This window comes from Aethalodelphis obliquidens, unplaced genomic scaffold, assembly GCF_003676395.1.
Source record: "Aethalodelphis obliquidens isolate GAN/ISIS:26980383/991018 unplaced genomic scaffold, ASM367639v1 scaffold39, whole genome shotgun sequence".
NCBI classification, from domain to species: Eukaryota; Metazoa; Chordata; class Mammalia; order Artiodactyla; family Delphinidae; genus Aethalodelphis; species Aethalodelphis obliquidens.
Genome location: NW_020837983.1, coordinates 14,538,861 through 14,556,594, shown reverse-complemented (window position 1 = coordinate 14,556,594; position 17,734 = coordinate 14,538,861). Strand labels below are relative to the sequence as shown.

General features: G+C 37.8%; 1 protein-coding gene across 1 annotated transcript; it reads left to right on the top strand.

Annotated features, from left to right (window-relative positions):
- The first annotated feature begins 5,377 nt into the window (after positions 1-5,377).
- On the top strand, positions 5,378-7,900 carry LOC113633282 (integrator complex subunit 10-like). The gene is given in 7 exon segments (XM_027131361.1): positions 5,378-5,504; positions 5,507-6,132; positions 6,134-6,306; positions 6,308-6,514; positions 6,546-6,780; positions 7,083-7,343; positions 7,346-7,900. Coding segments are annotated over 7 exon segments (2,172 nt in total). The 3' UTR covers positions 7,889-7,900.
- Positions 7,901-17,734: the final 9,834 nt, after the last annotated feature.

Genomic DNA, 17,734 nt, shown 5'->3' with positions numbered 1-17,734 from the left:
AAAAAAAAAAAATGACATGGTTGTACCAGTGCAAATATTTCCCTTTCAAATACCTTTGGTGCATTTACAAAATTAATCATTTTGAAGGTACAAAGATGATCTTTTTTTTTTTTTTTTACATCTTTATTGGAGTGTAATTGCTTTACAATGGTGTGTTAGTTTCTGCTTTATAACGAAGTGAATCAGTTATACATATACATATGTTCCCATATCTCTTCCCTCTTAACATCTCCCTCCCTCCCACCCTCCCTATCCCACCCCTCCAGGTGGTCACAAAGCACCCAGCTGATCTCCCGGTTCTATGCGGCTGCTTCCCACTAGCTATCTACCTTATGTTTGGTAGTGTATATATGTCCATGCCTCTCTCTCGCTTTCTCACAGCTTACCCTTCCCCCTCCCCATATCCTCAAGTCCATTCTCTAGTAGGTCTGTGTCTTTATTCCTGTCTTACCCCAGGTTCTTCATGACATTTTTTTTTCTTAAATTCCATATATATGTGTTAGCATACGGTATTTGTCTTTCTCTTTCTGACTTCACTCTGTATGACAGACTCTAGGTCTATCCACCTCATTACAAATAGCTCAATTTCGTTTCTTTTTATGGCTGAGTAATATTCCATTGTATGTATGTGCCACATCTTCTTTATCCATTCATCCGATGATGGACACGTAGGTTGTTTCCATCTCCGGGCTATTGTAAATAGAGCAGCAATGAACATTTTGGTACATGACTCTTTTTGAATTATGGTTTTCTCAGGGTATATGCCCAGTAGTGGGATTGCTGGGTCATATGGTAGTTCTATTTGTAGTTTTTTAAGGAACCTCCATACTGTTCTCCACAGTGGCTGTATCAATTTACATTCCCACCAACAGTGCAAGAGGGTTCCCTTTTCTCCACACCCTCTCCAGCATTTATTGTTTCTAGATTTTTTGATGATGGCCATTCTGACTGGTTGTGAGATGATATCTCATTGTAGTTTTGATTTGCATTTCTCTAATGATTAATGAAGTTGAGCATTCTTTCATGTGTTTTCTGGCAGTCTGTATATCTTCTTTGGAGAAATGTCTATTTAGGTCTTCTGCCCATTAATTCAAAAAAAGAAACTATTTCACAAGCACTATTCACTGGCAATAATACAATATTACAAGAAATTAATATCATTGGGAAAAATGTCATTTTTTTCCCAAATTAATTAACAGATTTGACCATTTCAATGAGATTTTTATTGAGAGAAGCCTTTAGAAAATTCCTCTATATTTCATCCCGAATTAAAGTTTAAAAATAGTAACAAATGCAATTGTGAAAAATGAGAGAAAAAGAGGGTTGCTTCCAACAATTATGTAATAAAATTAAAATATTATGTAACTGGCATAGGATTGACAGATCAGTGATATAGAATAGATAACCTCAAAATAGACCTTACTGTAAAGAAGGATTTAATTTTTTTTTTTTTTTTCCGGTACGCGGGCCTCTCACTGTTGCAGCCTCTCCCGTTGCGGAGCACAGGCTCCAGACGCGCAGGCTCAGCGGCCATGGCTCACGGGACCAGCCGCTCCGCGGCATGTGGGATCTTCCCGGACCGGGGCACGAACCCGCGTCCCCTGCATCGGCAGGTGGACTCTCAACCACTGCGCCACCAGGGAAGCCCTCTTCCTGATTTTTTCCCAGAGTTTCCAAAGCTATCATCTCCCAGATTTTCCATAGTAATGGTCAAAATAGTTGGCTGCTCACTGTACAAAGAGAAGAGTCAAGGCTTGAGACAGTATAGGTTCTGATATGTGAGTTCATACCGATTTCCTCCATGCCTCCTGATTGAATGCTGGGAGTAAGTGCCAGCTCACAGCTGATCAATTTCTTTCCTCCTGTCATTGAAAATATTTAAAATTTACATTTCTATCAAGAATCCTAAACTCATCTTCTCAAATAAACAGAGGGAAAGTGCTCTTCCTTCTTCACTGATTCCTAATCTAAATGCAGTTTATAGTTTGCTATATACCAGACCTGCTATATACTATCCATGAAATATAGAGGAGTATACATAGGCTTTATCACTTGTATATTAAACTCACTGCTTTGAATATGTTTTATAAGTCAAGGTGCTCTGTTCATATAGAGCCCAGCATCATGCAGATACACAGCACAGTCAATGCTTCCTTAAACAGTCAGTGCTTTCAAATCCACACAGGCTTTGGAAAATAATGTATTGAAGTCTTTGAATATTTCCGGGAAACCAGGTATCTTTTCTTAGCTTTGAGAATGGGGGGAATATTTAGTGGCATAAAAACAATATTGATTTCTGCAGGATCTCTGCAGCATTTCTTTAGCCTTGTTGTAAACCAGGCACCCAGAAGTGGGTTCCATGATGCATTGTAGCATGTCACATTCCTTCCAAAAGTACTCCACACAGACAGTTGCTTTCACTGAACAAAATCATGTTTAGGGAACATGCTAAATTAGTTCATTCTCCTGTATTATCTTCACCTTCTATGATTCAAGAGGGATGGAGGGAGGATAGAAAGATGGGGAGAGAAAGGAAGGAAAGAAGAAGGGAAGGAAGGAAGGAAGGAAAGAAGGAAGGGAGGGAGGGAGAAAGCGAGGGAGAAAGAGAAGGAGGTGAGGGAAAGGAGAGAAGGGAAGGGGGAGGGGGAGAGAAGGGAAGGGGGAGGGGGAGAGAAGGTAAAAAAAACAAATTGCCCTCCAATAGGTTAATAAGAACTGCTTGATTTCAAATCTGAAGACAAGACTACTTCTCTAATGTTTGAATACCTCACTGTACAATGGGAATAGTAATAGATTGAAGGCATGCAAAGTTCTAGTGTAGTGCTTGGCATATAATAAGCGGAAATAAATGTGTTATCTCTCTGCACCTCCTCAGATTCTTCTGAGGCTCAGCCACTTGCTCTGACACAGTCACAACCATCCAACTCAGCTTATGCTCTGGTGATCCCTTGTCTAGAGCCAACCAATCTGACCAGACACAAACCTGGAATCTGTGGTTTTTCTCACCACTTCCAGACTTTAATGTAACAGCACACTGAGGAGTATAAAATCTAGGTTCTGAGCAGCTGTCTAATGGGTAAGTATGTTGGTTGGGGTGGGTGTTTTAATGGAAGAAATTTGACCAATAAGAAAGAAGAGAGAGGAGATGCAGACATAAGTCAGATAAAGTCTGTCTCCCTCTTTTCCTCCCACCTACTGTTCTAAGGCACTTTCACCAAGTCGTCTGATCAGAGATACCAAGTGACCAAGTGGAGGTGCCTCGCAAGCCACTGTCTTTGTCTCTTTTAGGTTTATCCTAAAGCAGAAGCCAGCGAGGTAACACTTCACCTACTGTTGCTTCCCGTCCTTAGCAACTTCACTTCTCCCTTTCTCACTTTCACTACCCTGAAAATTGTACCCCACAAATAAAGCATCACCTCTCAATCCTTGACTCAGGCTCTGTTTTCTATGGACAGTTGAATATGACTATTTTTATTAATAAAATAGTTCTACCATTTACACTCCCATGCCCAGCCCTCAACAACTGGTCAGGCCATCTTTATTTTTAACTGTACTTAAACCAGTTAAAGTCCTATAAAATATCTGCCGTGTCATGAATCGAGTGCTTCTTGGGGCATTTATGCTAGAATCCCACCCACATATTAATATCAGAGAAAAAAAATAGCTTTCTTCTACTTCAAAATGTTTCATTTAGGAGACGCAAAATTCACACTTTCCCTGCCTTTTCCAGATGTGATTAACTACCCCTACTAATCCCTTTTGCTCTTTTAAACATGTTTTTCAAAGCCCTTTACTAACTCCCACCTTCAAGTCCTAGCTGCTGCCAAAAATAACACCACTGCCCACCTCTGCCAGCTATCTCCTGCCCATCATTCAGTCAGGCTCTGAGATAGGACCTATTCCAGAGGGCCTCGCCTGCCTAAAATGGTAGGGATTATGTAATCACTACCCATGCTGCCCCTAGCACTAATTTATACTTTTCTTTTATGTAATATACCTATCACATATGTCCCTGCTCCAGTGTTTTATGTATTGATTCCAGTAAAATACAAAACATTTTTGTAGTTTCTATGAGTTATACTTAGATACCTTCCATGATCGCCAGCACTGGAGCTACCAAGACCTTGATAACAGAGGGAAAAAGCAGCCTTCTGGAAAGACTCTCCAGATATTATGATTAAAATTCAGTGCATAAAAGCTAAACAATTGTAATTCTTTCATTAATGACCATCTTGAAATATCACTTTTCTATTAGACAGAATTCTGACACACTGAGTAGAGATCAAATACAGTGCAGCCTCTACCACTTATCAACTCCTTCCTGACAGAAGGCAAATCACCCAACATTTCTCAGCCTCAGTTTCCTCCTTTGCAAATAGAGATGATTGTACGTACTTATGCACCTGCTGTGAGGAAAAAGTATACCTTAAATTTAAAGCACCTGGGGACTTCCTTGGCAGTCCAGTGGTTGGGACTTTGCCTTCCAATGCAGGGGTTGTGGGTTCGATCCCTGGTCGGGGAGCTAGGATCCCACATGCCTTGCGGCCAAAAAAAAAAAAAAGAACAGAAACAATATTGTAACAGATTCAATAAAGACTTTAAAAATGGTCCACGTCAAAAAAAATCTTTAAAAAAAATGTAAAGCACTTGGCAGTCATTATTAGTGGTATGAGTGGTAATAGTAGCATCTTCAGAAACCTCCCAGTTTCTTAACTATCACTAAAAATTATAATGACTTCCTCTCAATGAAATATTCTAATAAACGTCCTATTCATCATTTGAATTTAGACTGTGCTGTTTTTAAGTTTACGAACTTGTATCTTGTTTATTTTGCTATGTTTTTTGAATTGATTCCGTATTTAATGAATTAGATAGTATTTGAAAGTTTCCCTTATTTTAGGCTGGCTCTGAATCTAAGACCACACTGCAATGGACGAGTTCCTTATCTGTTGGATAATTATTCTTACCAACTAATGGACTTTGACAGCTCTGTAAGACAGCTAAGTATAAAATGCTAGATTTTAAGAATCCATGAAGAGGACTTCCCTGGTGGTGCAGTGGTTAAGAATCTGCCTGCCAATGCAGGGGACACGGTTCGAGCCCTGGTCTGGGAAGATCCCACGTGCCGCAGAGCAGCTGAGCCTGTGCGCCACAACTACTGAGCCTGCGCTCTAGAGCCCATGAGTCACAACTACTGAAGCCCGCACACCTAGAGCCCGTGCTCCGCAACAGAGAGAAGCCACCGCAATGAGAAGCCCACACACCGCAACGAGGAGTAGCCCCCACTCACCGCAACTAGAGAAAGCCCGCGCGCAGCAACGAAGACCCAACGCAGCCAAAAATTAATTAATTAATTAAAAAAGAGTCCTCCTGCGTCATGTCGGCCCAGGGCGACTGCGAGTTCCTGGTGCAGCGAGCCCGCGAGCTGGTGCAGCAGGACCTATGGGCTGCCACGGCTTGGCTGATCACGGCCTGCAGCCTCTACCCCGCCGACTTCAACATCCAGGTTTATTTGAAACTCTTCCTGGTGGGGTCCAGTGTGAAATGTTACTACAGGTTACGGAACAATGCTTCAACACTTTGGAACGATCAGAAATGTTGCTTCTACTTTTGAGACGATTCCCTGAAACAGTGGTACAGCATGGAGTTAGCCTTGGGGAGGCACTGTTGGAGGCTGAAACTATTGAAGAGCAAGAATCTCCTGTTAACTGTTTTAGAAAATTATTTGTGTGTGATGTCCTTCCTCTAATAATTAACAACCATGACATTCTGTTGTCTGCCAATCTGGTGTATAAGTACTTGAACAAAGCAGCTGAATTTAATATCAATTATGTCACTAGATCTACTCAAATAGAGAGTCAGCGTCAAGGTGCCCAAGAAACGTCTGATTTAATGTCACCGAACAAACGTAGCTCTCAGAAGTACATAATAGAGGGGCTGACTGAAAAATCATCCCAGATCATGGACCCTTGGGAGAGGTTGTTCAAGATTTTGAATGTTGTTGGAATGAGATGTGACTGGCCAATGTATAACGGAAGACGAAGCTATGGTGATATTTTGCATAGAATGAAGGATCTCTGCAGATACATGAACAACTTTGATAACGAAGCTCATGCGAAATATAAAAACCAAAGTGGTTTATTCCGCTATGTTGGTCTTCTTTAAGAATGCATTTCAGTATGTCAACAGCATACAGCAGTCTCTGTTCCAGGGTCCTAATGCCCCTAGCCAAGTTCCACTGGTTCTTCTGGAAGACATATCAAATGTATATGGTGATGCAGAAATTGATCGCAATAAACACATACATAAAAAGGAAACTAGCTGAGAGGAGAGAAAAACCCATGAGTTCGGACGATGAAGACTGTTCAGCAAAAGGAAGGAATCGTCACATTGCTGTCAATAAGGCAGAACTTGCTAACTCAATCGAGGTGTTGGAAAGCTTTAAGCTGGCCAGAGAGAGCTGGGAGCTGCTCTATTCCCTGGAATTCCTTGACAAGGAATTTATAAGAATTTGTAAATTCTTATTTACAAATAAGACGGATACTTATGGCGTGGAAGACGGATACTTGGCTTTGGTTGAGAATCTTCCTCAATGATATGATCATCTATCAGGGTCAATATAAAAAGGCCATAGCGAGCCTGCACCACTTGGCAGCTCTCCAGGGACCACTTCCTCAGCCACAGATCTCGGGACAGGGGACCTTGGAGCATCAGAGGGCACTCATCCAGCTGGCGACCTTCCACTTTGCCTTGGGAGAGTACAGAATGACCTGTGAGAAAGTCCTTGATTGATTGATTGATTGATTGATTGATTTTTGGCTGTGTTGGGTCTTCGTTTCTGTGCCAGGGCTTTCTCTAGCTGCAGCAAGCGGGGGCCACTCTTCATCGCGGTGCGTGGGCCTCTCACTCTTACAGCCTCTCTTGTTGCGGAGTGCAAGCTCCAGACGCGCAGGCTCAGTAGTTGTGGCTCACGGGCCTAGTTGCTCCGCGGCATGTGGGATCTTCCCAGACCAGGGCTCGAACCCGTGTCCCCTGCATTGGCAGGCAGAATCTCAACCACTGCGCCACCAGGGAAGCCCCAAGTCCTTGATTTGATGTGCTACATGGACCTCCCCATCCAGGACGGAGGCAAGTCACAGGAAGAACCCTCAAAAATAAAGCCCAAGTTTAGAAAAGGTTCATATCTGAAGCTTCTGCCTTGTACCAGCAAGGCTATCATGCCCTATTGCCTGCACTTAATGTTAGGTTGTTTTAAGCTTAGAGCCTTCTCAGACAGCAGAGACGACATGGTGCTGGGGCATGTGATCGTGCTGCTTCAGCAGGAGTGGCCGTGGGGAGAGACCCCCTTTTCTTGAAAGCCGTCAATAAGATTTGCCAGCAAGGAAACTTCCAATATGAGAATTTTTTCAATTATGTTACAAATATCAACATGCTGGAGGCATTCGCCTACCTGAGAACTCAGGAAGGTGGGAAGATCCATCTGGAACTACAGCCCAATCAAGGAATGCTGAGCAGGCACCACACAGTCACCCGGGGCATCACCAAGGGCGTGAAGGAGGACTTCCGCCTGGCCATGGAGCGCCAGGTGTCCCGCTGTGGGGAGAAATTGATGCTGGTGCTGTACAGGTTCTGCGTCAACGAGAAGATCTTGCTGCTCCAGACTCTGGCCTCACCGGCCCTCCCGCCAGAGGCAGCCCACAGTCGCGGGGCTCTGGGGAGACATGAAGCGCAGCTGAGCGTTGCAGTCATCGCTCTTCAAAAGAAGAAGACCATCGGTGTTTTAACTCATTGGTTGCTTAGAAGTAGTTCCCAACAGTCCAAGAAGCTATTTCTATTTTTGTCATATTTTGAAATTTTTGTAAAACAAAAGAACCTGTTTTGTAAATAAAATCATCCTAAATTTGAAAAAAAAAAAAAAAGAATTCATGAAGAAATAAATTGTACTTGTTTGTTCCCAAATCAGCCAAAAAATTTTGTACAGAGCCTGTCTGGCACATACATGAATGACTGAATAAATAAAAGAATAAATGAGCAATTGAAAAAAATTTATCCTAAGTGTAAGGGGAACCAGTTTGTGCTTACATCCATTATTAATTATTTGTGATTTAGAGTATCTTCCAAATCCATTTTTGAAACAAACTCTAAGGACACCAAAGTGTCAATCAAAAAGATTGATTGTCCCCCAGACTCCTGGTTGATTGATACTTATCTTTGCAATTTTTATTCACTGATCATAGCTTTAGATTCAGTGGAAAGGGAAAAGCTGTGAAGCACTCTGAATTGACCTCAAATTAAAACTTTTATTTGGCTTCTATTCAGGAATGCAGAGAATGAAAAACCCTGGCTCTTCTCTGAAGCTTTCCCTGACACATACACTCCCACCCACTCCCCATTCATCACACCTCTGGCTTACTCTTATCTTTGCATGTATTATAAAGCAGAACAAATACTTGTTACATGTTCTGTGAGCAGCTGGAGGCCAGGAACCAACAATGAATCCATTTCTTTCTCCCTAGTGCCTGGGATATATATTGAATTTTGGGGGTGGGGGGAGATTGACTGGGTCCTCAATAAACATAGAACTATTGAAACGATCAAGCTTGTGATCTATCTTCTACTACTAATTCCACCTGCTTCTTGATGAAAGCTCAGTAAGCTTACTGCAGGGTGGATGTGAACAGTAATTAAGCATGATGGCAACTGTTGAGCCCTTAAGCTATACCCATCTCCGAATTAACATGTAGATCACTTATTAACACTTATGGGACAGTCTAAGAGATGAAGCCTGCCTGGAACTCAATCTTCAAAATGTTCCCAAGGTCCACCTCCTTCATGAAGCCCTCGTAGACCAACCCAACCACTTTACTCCTATCTAAATGCTTAGCATGGAATCTTTACATATTTATGAAACAAGAAGGTTGTTATTAAACAAATAAGCAAACACATTTATTGTTTATATCATCTTTTAGATGTTTAATTATATGCTGTCTTATGGTGACTTTTTTCATTATTATAACTTCTTGAAATATCTGGGTTTTTTTTAATCTTATGATTAACTGTTGATGTATTAGGATGGCCATTGCTGACTACCGGATAACTGTGGGGATAAGGACCCTATCTCCTCTTACTATGTTTCCCTTCCTAGTGTCAGCGCAAAGCCTTGCATATATTGAGAGCTGGTGTTAAATGCATGTTTGTTGAAATAAAAACATGCATGAGAAATCTCTCTTTTTTAGTAATTCACATCGAATGGAAGAAACAGCTGTCTGTAATGAAGAATTTTACATTCTTTCCCAAATTCTATTTCTATAGATAATACAAAGTAAAGAGATGTTTGACTCTTGCTCTTAGGTTAGCAAATCAAATCGAAATTATTGTCAAATCCTTTGAAGATTCACTTAAGTAATATTGCTAAAGTTTTCTCAGTGAAGGGAAAAATGTTCAAGATAATAATAATGCATTAATAGGTGTTGTGTCCTTGCTATGGATCGGTACTTTATTAGTGTTTCATAGTTCTCATAACAACTCTATGAGATAGCTACTATTATTGATGTCATTTTCATAGATGAAGAAACTGAGACCCAGGAAGGTTAAGGAATTTGTCTGAGATAGTAAAGCTCATACCTGATAGGACTGGCATTCATTCAAACCCAGCAGTCACACTCTACCACTCTTGTTCTTAACACTATACTAAACCTGCCTCTGAGAAGTTTCATTCTTCTCAGATTATGCCGATTATAGTCACAATATCATTTAAAATTCCCAAATCAAATTTACAAAATCACTAATTTACAAGGCTGAACGCTAGTGTTCACTGCTATCTGGGTGGGGATGTTACATAAGGTTTACAATTGTCCAACTGACAATGTGATATACATTCTTTTTTTGTTTGTTTTTGACTGCACAGCCCGGCTTGTAGGATTTTAGTTCCCTGACCAGGGAATGAACCTGGGCCCTCGGCAGTGAGAGCACCAAGTCCTAACCACTGGACTGCCAGAGAATTCCCAAGCATATGATATACATTCTGATTTGAGAATCAAAAGCGAAGGTAAGCTTGTACAATTAAGTCTACATACCCCTTAATTAACTTGTCTTTAAATTGTGGTAAAGAAACATCTATAAGCACTTTTTAAGTTTAGAAAGTCAGAGCAGTGATATAAATTCAAAATCTGAGAGTTTATACCAATCAAAATTGAAAAGCATAAAGAGTCTGTCTACATGAACAGTCTCCATGGTGATAATTTTGCAAAATACTGGAAAAACATTCAAGGTATTTAGAAAGACTATAAAGATGTTTTAGGAAGATGGCACAAAAAATACTTTCTCATGAGCAGATAGGGAGTCTAACTTGGAATTTCAAATTACCTTTTTGTATGATGCATTATTTAATAAATGTTAGCATTAATTTTTAAAGAGTTTAATTTGCATACCATTACTGGGCCAAATGGTTGACGAGGATCACAATTAAAGAAAGATGCGCCATTCATTTTACTAAGAAGAAAAAATCCAACGAAGTCAAATCTTCATCATTAAACTGAATAAAGGCAGCCTGTAACTGCCAAAAATGTAGAACTCCCTGGCAGATGCAATTTAACTCCCGTGATTATTTAAATCAAACACTTTTATGTATGACCCTAAGCAAAAGCTCAATATCTTCTCAAGGAATATGTATTTTTAAAAATACTATGGACTTCAGAGGGGAAGAAAAGGCATTAGAAAAGAAAAGCAAATTAGGGAATAGGGTCTGGGAATATAAATATAATTTGAAAGAGTATGCCATCACAATGTTACACCATGGACAGAAAACACTCATGCAAAATGGAAGACACTTCACTAGCACATTAAATAGCATTTAGTTCCAACATGATTCAGTGTTTAGTCCACAGAAGTTATACAGAAAACAGACCTAAAAACCAGTGTCATGTAGTTTATCATCTAAACAAAATTTACTGTCATCACATGCACCCCTCCCATAATCTTCTAAAGGAAAACTTACTATTTACAGAGTTATTATGTGCTGGGCAAAGGACCGATATTTATATGCTGAATGACAAACACATGGTATATATGTGGTATAAGTTAGTGTATAACTAACTTATAACTAACTAACTAACACATGGTATAAGTTAGTGTATGACCTGCTTGTAATAAGCTGCCAACCAAGCATACCTGGAGGGCTGGGGCAGGGTCTGGAAGTACCTATCCTGCAAGATGTCAATTCTTCACAAGGATGATCGTTCACACCCTGGTTCTGAACATTTGTTGGACACTAAGTGCAATTTGCCTGCTGTAATGGATGCTTGTTTTCATCATGAGCTTTGTGTAGTTGTTAGACTTAAAAAAACTCAAGGTGCATTGTCTCACCTTTAGCCGTGTCTATCAGAACACAGAATAGGTGGAGATTCCAATGGTATGGAAGCAAACATCTCAAGCTCACACCACATTGGAACCACAATGGCAATGACCCCGAATTTAGGCAAAAAGCCCAGTACCTTTTGTGGGGAAGGGGTTGGAGAGGTCCTTTTTTGTTTCAGATAACTTTAAATTGTGATCAAAGTAATTCATTTTCACTCTAGGAAAATTGAAAAATAAATGTTTGAAGAAAAAACAAATCATGATAGCTATCAAGAGACAACTACTAAAACATTTTGGTGTTAAGACTCCCAATATTTTTTCTATACACACATGTGCAGTAGAATCCCTTCTATCTGATAGCCAACAGTCTTTGGTTAATCAGAAAAAGGTTTTATAAGGTGCAGAACCTTTAAAAATTATACATACATGATATGTAAGTTTAATTTAATTAATAAGTGTTTCTTCACTAATCTTTTCATGTAGAACCAAGCTTTTTTTCTGACCACAGGTCTTCTGATGGGAGCTCCAGGTCATCTTTATAACATAAATCATCTTCCTAATGAACCATAAATGATTTCTAGATTGGTTTTCTTAAAATGGGAACAATAATATAAAGACATAAACAAATCTCAGTGTAGAATTCTAGAATTTAATCATTTCCCCCAGTGTTGCACAGTTTTCTTGTCCACGCATAATTTGAGCAAATCCTCTTACCTACTCAAAATTAATTGACTTTTCCCAAAGAATTCTACTTATTTAACATAAACAATTACTCTGTTTTAGCACTCATAGTTTACTAGACATTTTAATCTGTAATTAGGCTTTGTAATTATAGGACCAAGGAAAATGATATTAAGATATAACAACACATCTGACTCCAAATCTATATATAAATCAACAGGTGGAATAAAAAATGTGGCTATCCTAGGGAGGTGCCAGCTCTCCATAAGTATTGACATCAGTAAAGATAAGTTACAAAAGGAAGAGGGAACATCTGATGCTTCTGTTAAGTAGAGGTCAGGTAAAAGAGCTTCTCTACATTTAATTTTATAAATTGGGATCATATGCTCTATCATGTATCAACATCACCATATTCTTTTTAATCATCCACATATTTTGTGAGAATTTTCCCACATTACTGATTATATAAAATGTGATTTTTTACACAGCAGTGTAGAATCTGTTACTATACACTATAAAATATTCAACTAATCCCCTATTGTTGGGTATTTAAGTTACTGCTGCTTTTTCTATCACATAATACTACAGTCTGATGTGTACTTCTATTTTCTTAAGCTATATTCCTAGAATATTGAATTAATCAATGAAGTAAATATTTTAAAGGCATTTGATACCCATTTCCAAATTGATTATCAGAAATATTTTTATTATCTATCATCACTACTCTGTGAGATTGCATGTTTACAAACCTTAATATCTAGTATTAATCTATTTCTTGCCTTTTCCAATTTGGTATTGAAAAGACTGTGACACTAAATTTGCATTTTAATTAAAATGAGTTTTATCGTTTTCTTGTTAGATATATGTTATAAATATTTTCAGGTGGTTCTTTGCTTTTAGTTTTACATATGGTGAATTTTATTTTTATGTCAATAATATTTTAGATTTAACTTTTATGTTATGAATTTTTAGATTTCTTAGATAGTCAAATGCCCATCAATTTTTTTCTTTCCATTTTCGTTTTAAGTTTTGAAAAGCATACTCAAAATCAGATAAATACATCCCACATTTTCTAATAATTGTATAGTGTTATCATTTTAACTCTATAACACATTTTGAATGCATTCTGTCATAAGCTATAGGGTAGAGATAATTTGACTTTTTCCAAATTAATAAATTAATTTGGGACAAGTTGACATGCTTACTGTATTATATTCCCATTCAAGAACAAGAAATTTCTGTCTTAGCCAAGAATATGTGGAATAATTATGTATAAATATTAGGCCCCAAAATAAATTATAGTTAAGTAAAATTTAAAATTGTTAAAGTATTTTAAACTCATGTAAATTTTCTTATTTTTCTAAGTCTGAACTAAGTTCTATTTCAAACCACTATTCTCAGCCTCTTTAGGGGGGTCTCAACACAAACACGCTTTCGGCTTACAACCGAGGACTTGCAGGTCTGGAATCTTCTATTTCCAGTCTCCTCTCAGAGGATGAGGAATGAGAGGGCTTTTAAATTCACCCTCACCAGGAGGGGCTCAAGGATTCTGCAGTGCCTCAGGCCCATCTGCCTAGAAATCCCTTTCTTTCTGCTCCTCTGATAAGCTAAGTATTGGGAACTCTATAAGGCTGGCTACTTCTCAGAGTTCCACCCAGAAAGATATGCACAAGTCAGGTTGTCTTTTTAATTGCAAATCTCCCGGGGTTCTATTGGTTCACCCGCACTCTGGGATTTGGCCTGGGAGGAGCTGAGCACATATTCCCTTCTCAAGGATTCATCATGTCAGAGCCCTTTCACTCTTCTCTGCCTTTTTCTTGCACCACCCATGAAATCTTTATCTAGACTGGATGTGAGACCATCTGGCTCTTCATCTATTTACTCCAAAGACTGTTTTTTTGCATAGACTTTATGCTTGCTTTGAGTCCTTTAACGTTGAGAACTTGAAAAGACCTAGTTTCTTGTGATTTAAATTCCTTTTCTCTCAAGACTGTTAGCTCTGTCATGAGTTCCAAAACCAAAAATTGACAACTTTGATTTCTGTTCTGTTTTGGTGTTGATGATCTGAAATAATGAGCATGGAATAGCTCACTCTTTTATGGACTGGAGTGGGAGGAGTGAGAAGGGTCATCAACTGATAGGAATTACCAGGAATATAGAACACATTATTAAGATAAACTGTTGCAGACATATCAATTATCTCTTAAAAACTGAACTATAGATTCAGTGCTTTACCAGTCAAAATCCTACCAGATATTTGAAAGAAATTGACCAGTTGATTCTAAACTTGACATGGAAATGCAAAAGACCAAGTTTAACCAAGAAAACTCTAAAGAAGTTCATGTGGGTGAATTAAAGACATTTTTTTAAAAGGCCTTCTCTAATGTCAACATAATTTACCTTAGAAAGGAAAGGTCTTTCTCCCTGCTTGCCCCTATTTGAGCTGAACCCAGCCATGGAGGTAAAGAAGAGACAGAAGTAGTGGCAGGAGTAATATCAGTAGCAGAAAGAAGGGTAGAGGCAGAAACTGACACAAGTACGATAAAGATACGTGATTAATTAAGGGTCTCAGGGCACCACTACTCTCTGGGGTCAATAACTTTTCCTCTCTAAACTTCATTCAGTGACCTCACACTTCTACTTTACCTTCAAGCTGTAGTCTCAGAGAAGGTCCCAATACATTTACATTATGTTGTGAAAGAAGGAAATTGATCATAATCCTTCCATTCCTCTCTATCCCTACCCTGCATTCCTTTGTTTATCTCTTCTACAAACATTGAAGAAATAATGTTCATTCTAGGTCCTTCATTGCTTCCATTATAACCCACTTTATTATTACTGAATAAAAGATGTGGAATTCGAATTTAGAGCAATAACATACTCAGAAAATACAATCCTTTGAATTCCATTCTTATAATTAAAAGATATAAACCAAAATGTTCAACTTTTTAAATCTGAGATAATGTCTTAACTACTGATGGTTTCAACTTGCCAACAACAGATGAGTGGATAGCCAAAATAAGCAAGTAAACATTGGGAAATTCTGAATCCCATCACTTACGTCCCTCATAAAGAATGTAACTCTTCAGAAGTAAATTCATTTTCCATAGGGAAAATATGACTCACACTGACCACATTAATATAAGGACAATATTAGAGGTATCTGTGGAGTACTAGGCTTTTTCCTGAAGTTTGTCAGACCAAGAATCATTCTCATTACTTCTATGGAAAAACAACCTAAGTTACAAATAACCAACTTGAAGTAAAATTTTTTAATTATTTTTTCTGATTTGCCAGTGGATAGTTGTCTAACCAGCTGGAGCTTAAAATTTTCTCTGTTGAATTAAAGTTAGAAGCCAGCTTGTTTTTAAGGCAGCCACTGTACAAATCAACAATCGCTTTTGTGTGTATGTGACTTTATTCCATAGTTAAGGGTGTACAGGCAGAGAACCAGTGCTTTAAAGTATGAAGGCAGAACAAGTATCCAGTTTTACTTACCTCCATGAAACAATTCATTTCTCTATTTTACTGTCTAAGTTTCTTGAGTTACTATTATGATAGTAAGATAATAATTTTAGTCAATTACAAAGTTGCAGCACAATTTACATGCAGGCATGGAAATGTTTTTAATTTGAACTAGTTACTGGATGAAGCTTTTAAGTGTCTGTAATATCACGGAGGCAAGATATATGACAAATGCAAAATAAATTAAATTTTGTATTACTGAAGAAGTTGACACAATTACCAGAGTTGCAGTCTGGTCATCTTTCCTTAAAAATAACTGAACTTGCATAACAGAGGGCAAAAGTTCACGTTTCTGAACTGGGGGAAATTCATTTCAATGAAATCAGGAGAGATATGTATTCAACCACCAGTGGTGCCAAGGAAATTTTTCAATATTTGGCTTACAATTTTAGAAATTAAAATATTTCAAATATGCACAGTAATTTTTAAGATAAATTAATTAACCTTAAGGAGAAAGAACAGAGACCAGGAATCAAATTCTTATTTTGGCAGCAAGAATCTGTGTGACTTTGGAAAATTTCTCAAGAGATCTGTTCTTAAATGTCTTTATTTGTATAACTAAATAATCTTTTAGGCCCACTGAAGCTTTAACATGTCAGGATTAGAACAAATTATACATTCTAAAGGAAGGGAAAAATACCATATATAAATGGTGGTTTCTGTAACATAGGAAACAGTCAGTCAATCTTTATGGGAATACCTAATATTCTGAAATATGTCTCTAAAAAATTACCTATGATATTAGCAGCCACAACAATAATAATTATAATAATAATGGCAGCAACATTATTGCATGTCATTTATGTGCCAGGCACCTCACTAACCATTTCACATAGGATACCTTTTTAAATCTTCGTAATAGCAGTATGAGGCAAGTACATTAATATCTCTATTGTATAGATGTATAAACTGAGGCTTGGAGAGGTTAAGTAAGCTTCCTAAAGTCAGCCAGACAGAAAGTAGCAGAAACAGTTCTTAATCCATATCTCTCTGACCCAAAATTCTTTTAACACTGATGTCAATAGCTTCTCTGCAGAGAAAATTTTAGTATTTTATACCTTATTTATTCATTGGCTTTCATCAAAAAAAGTAGGCATCTCTACTCTGAAAGTTAAATTTTCTCTAAAACTTAGTATTATGTTTTGTTACGAAGCCTTCTAGAAGAATATTTAAAGAGAGAATAATAATTTTTAAATATATAAGGCTGTTCAAAAAAGTAAAATATACTCATTTTAAGGTAGTATAATGTTTAGTTGAAAAAATGTCAAGTCAAAATGGTATCAGTTATCTGAATATAACATAGCAGAACTTAAATATCCATTTTTATCAAACTGTTATGTGTGATCAGAGTTTGAATTCCAAGTCAACCACTTAGCATCTGTGTGATTTTGAACAAGTAATTGATCTTCTCACACCTAAATTAGCTCCTATATGAAGTGAAGATGAAAAAATGTATTTCAAAAAATTCTTTTGAAGATTTAGTGGCATAATATATATAAAAGCTCTTTGCAAAAGTTAAAGCACTAACCACACTGTTAATTGAGAGAACATCATGCAAGACTTTTTGTCTTTCTGACACTATTTCTCTGTAGAGGTTTCTGACTTAGAATGAATAGATTAAACATTAAAAATATTGACAAAGCTAGAGTGAACATGTGAGGACATTAGTGTTCTCCTAAACTGTTGCTGGGGTCTCAATTGATATAAACTTTTGACAATGTCTTTTGAAATTTTGAAATATGCCTAGCCTTCGATCCATCATTTCCACTATGGGAATTTTTCTTAAAGGAGCATTCGCCAAGTTTTCAAAGTACTGAAAGGTTTTTTATAATAACAACAAAAAAAGGAAATGACATAAATGTTCATTAAAAATTACAATATGGCCATATAATGGAACATGATACAATATCTAAGAAAGAGGAGGATCTTATAAACACTTATAAATATGAAGTCCAAAATGTATTTTTAAGTAAAAAAGAAAGTTATAGATTTTTATGTATATCGTAATATAATTTTTGAAAAACATTTTTTTTCTTGGTTTTGCTTATGTATTGACAATGAGCTAGAAGGCTGTACAGCAAGTCATTAACCGTGTCTGCCTGTGTGAACTGAGATGGGTGATGTGGGGGGAGAGTAGGGAGAACACGTGCTATCTTATATGTCCTGGTTTTGC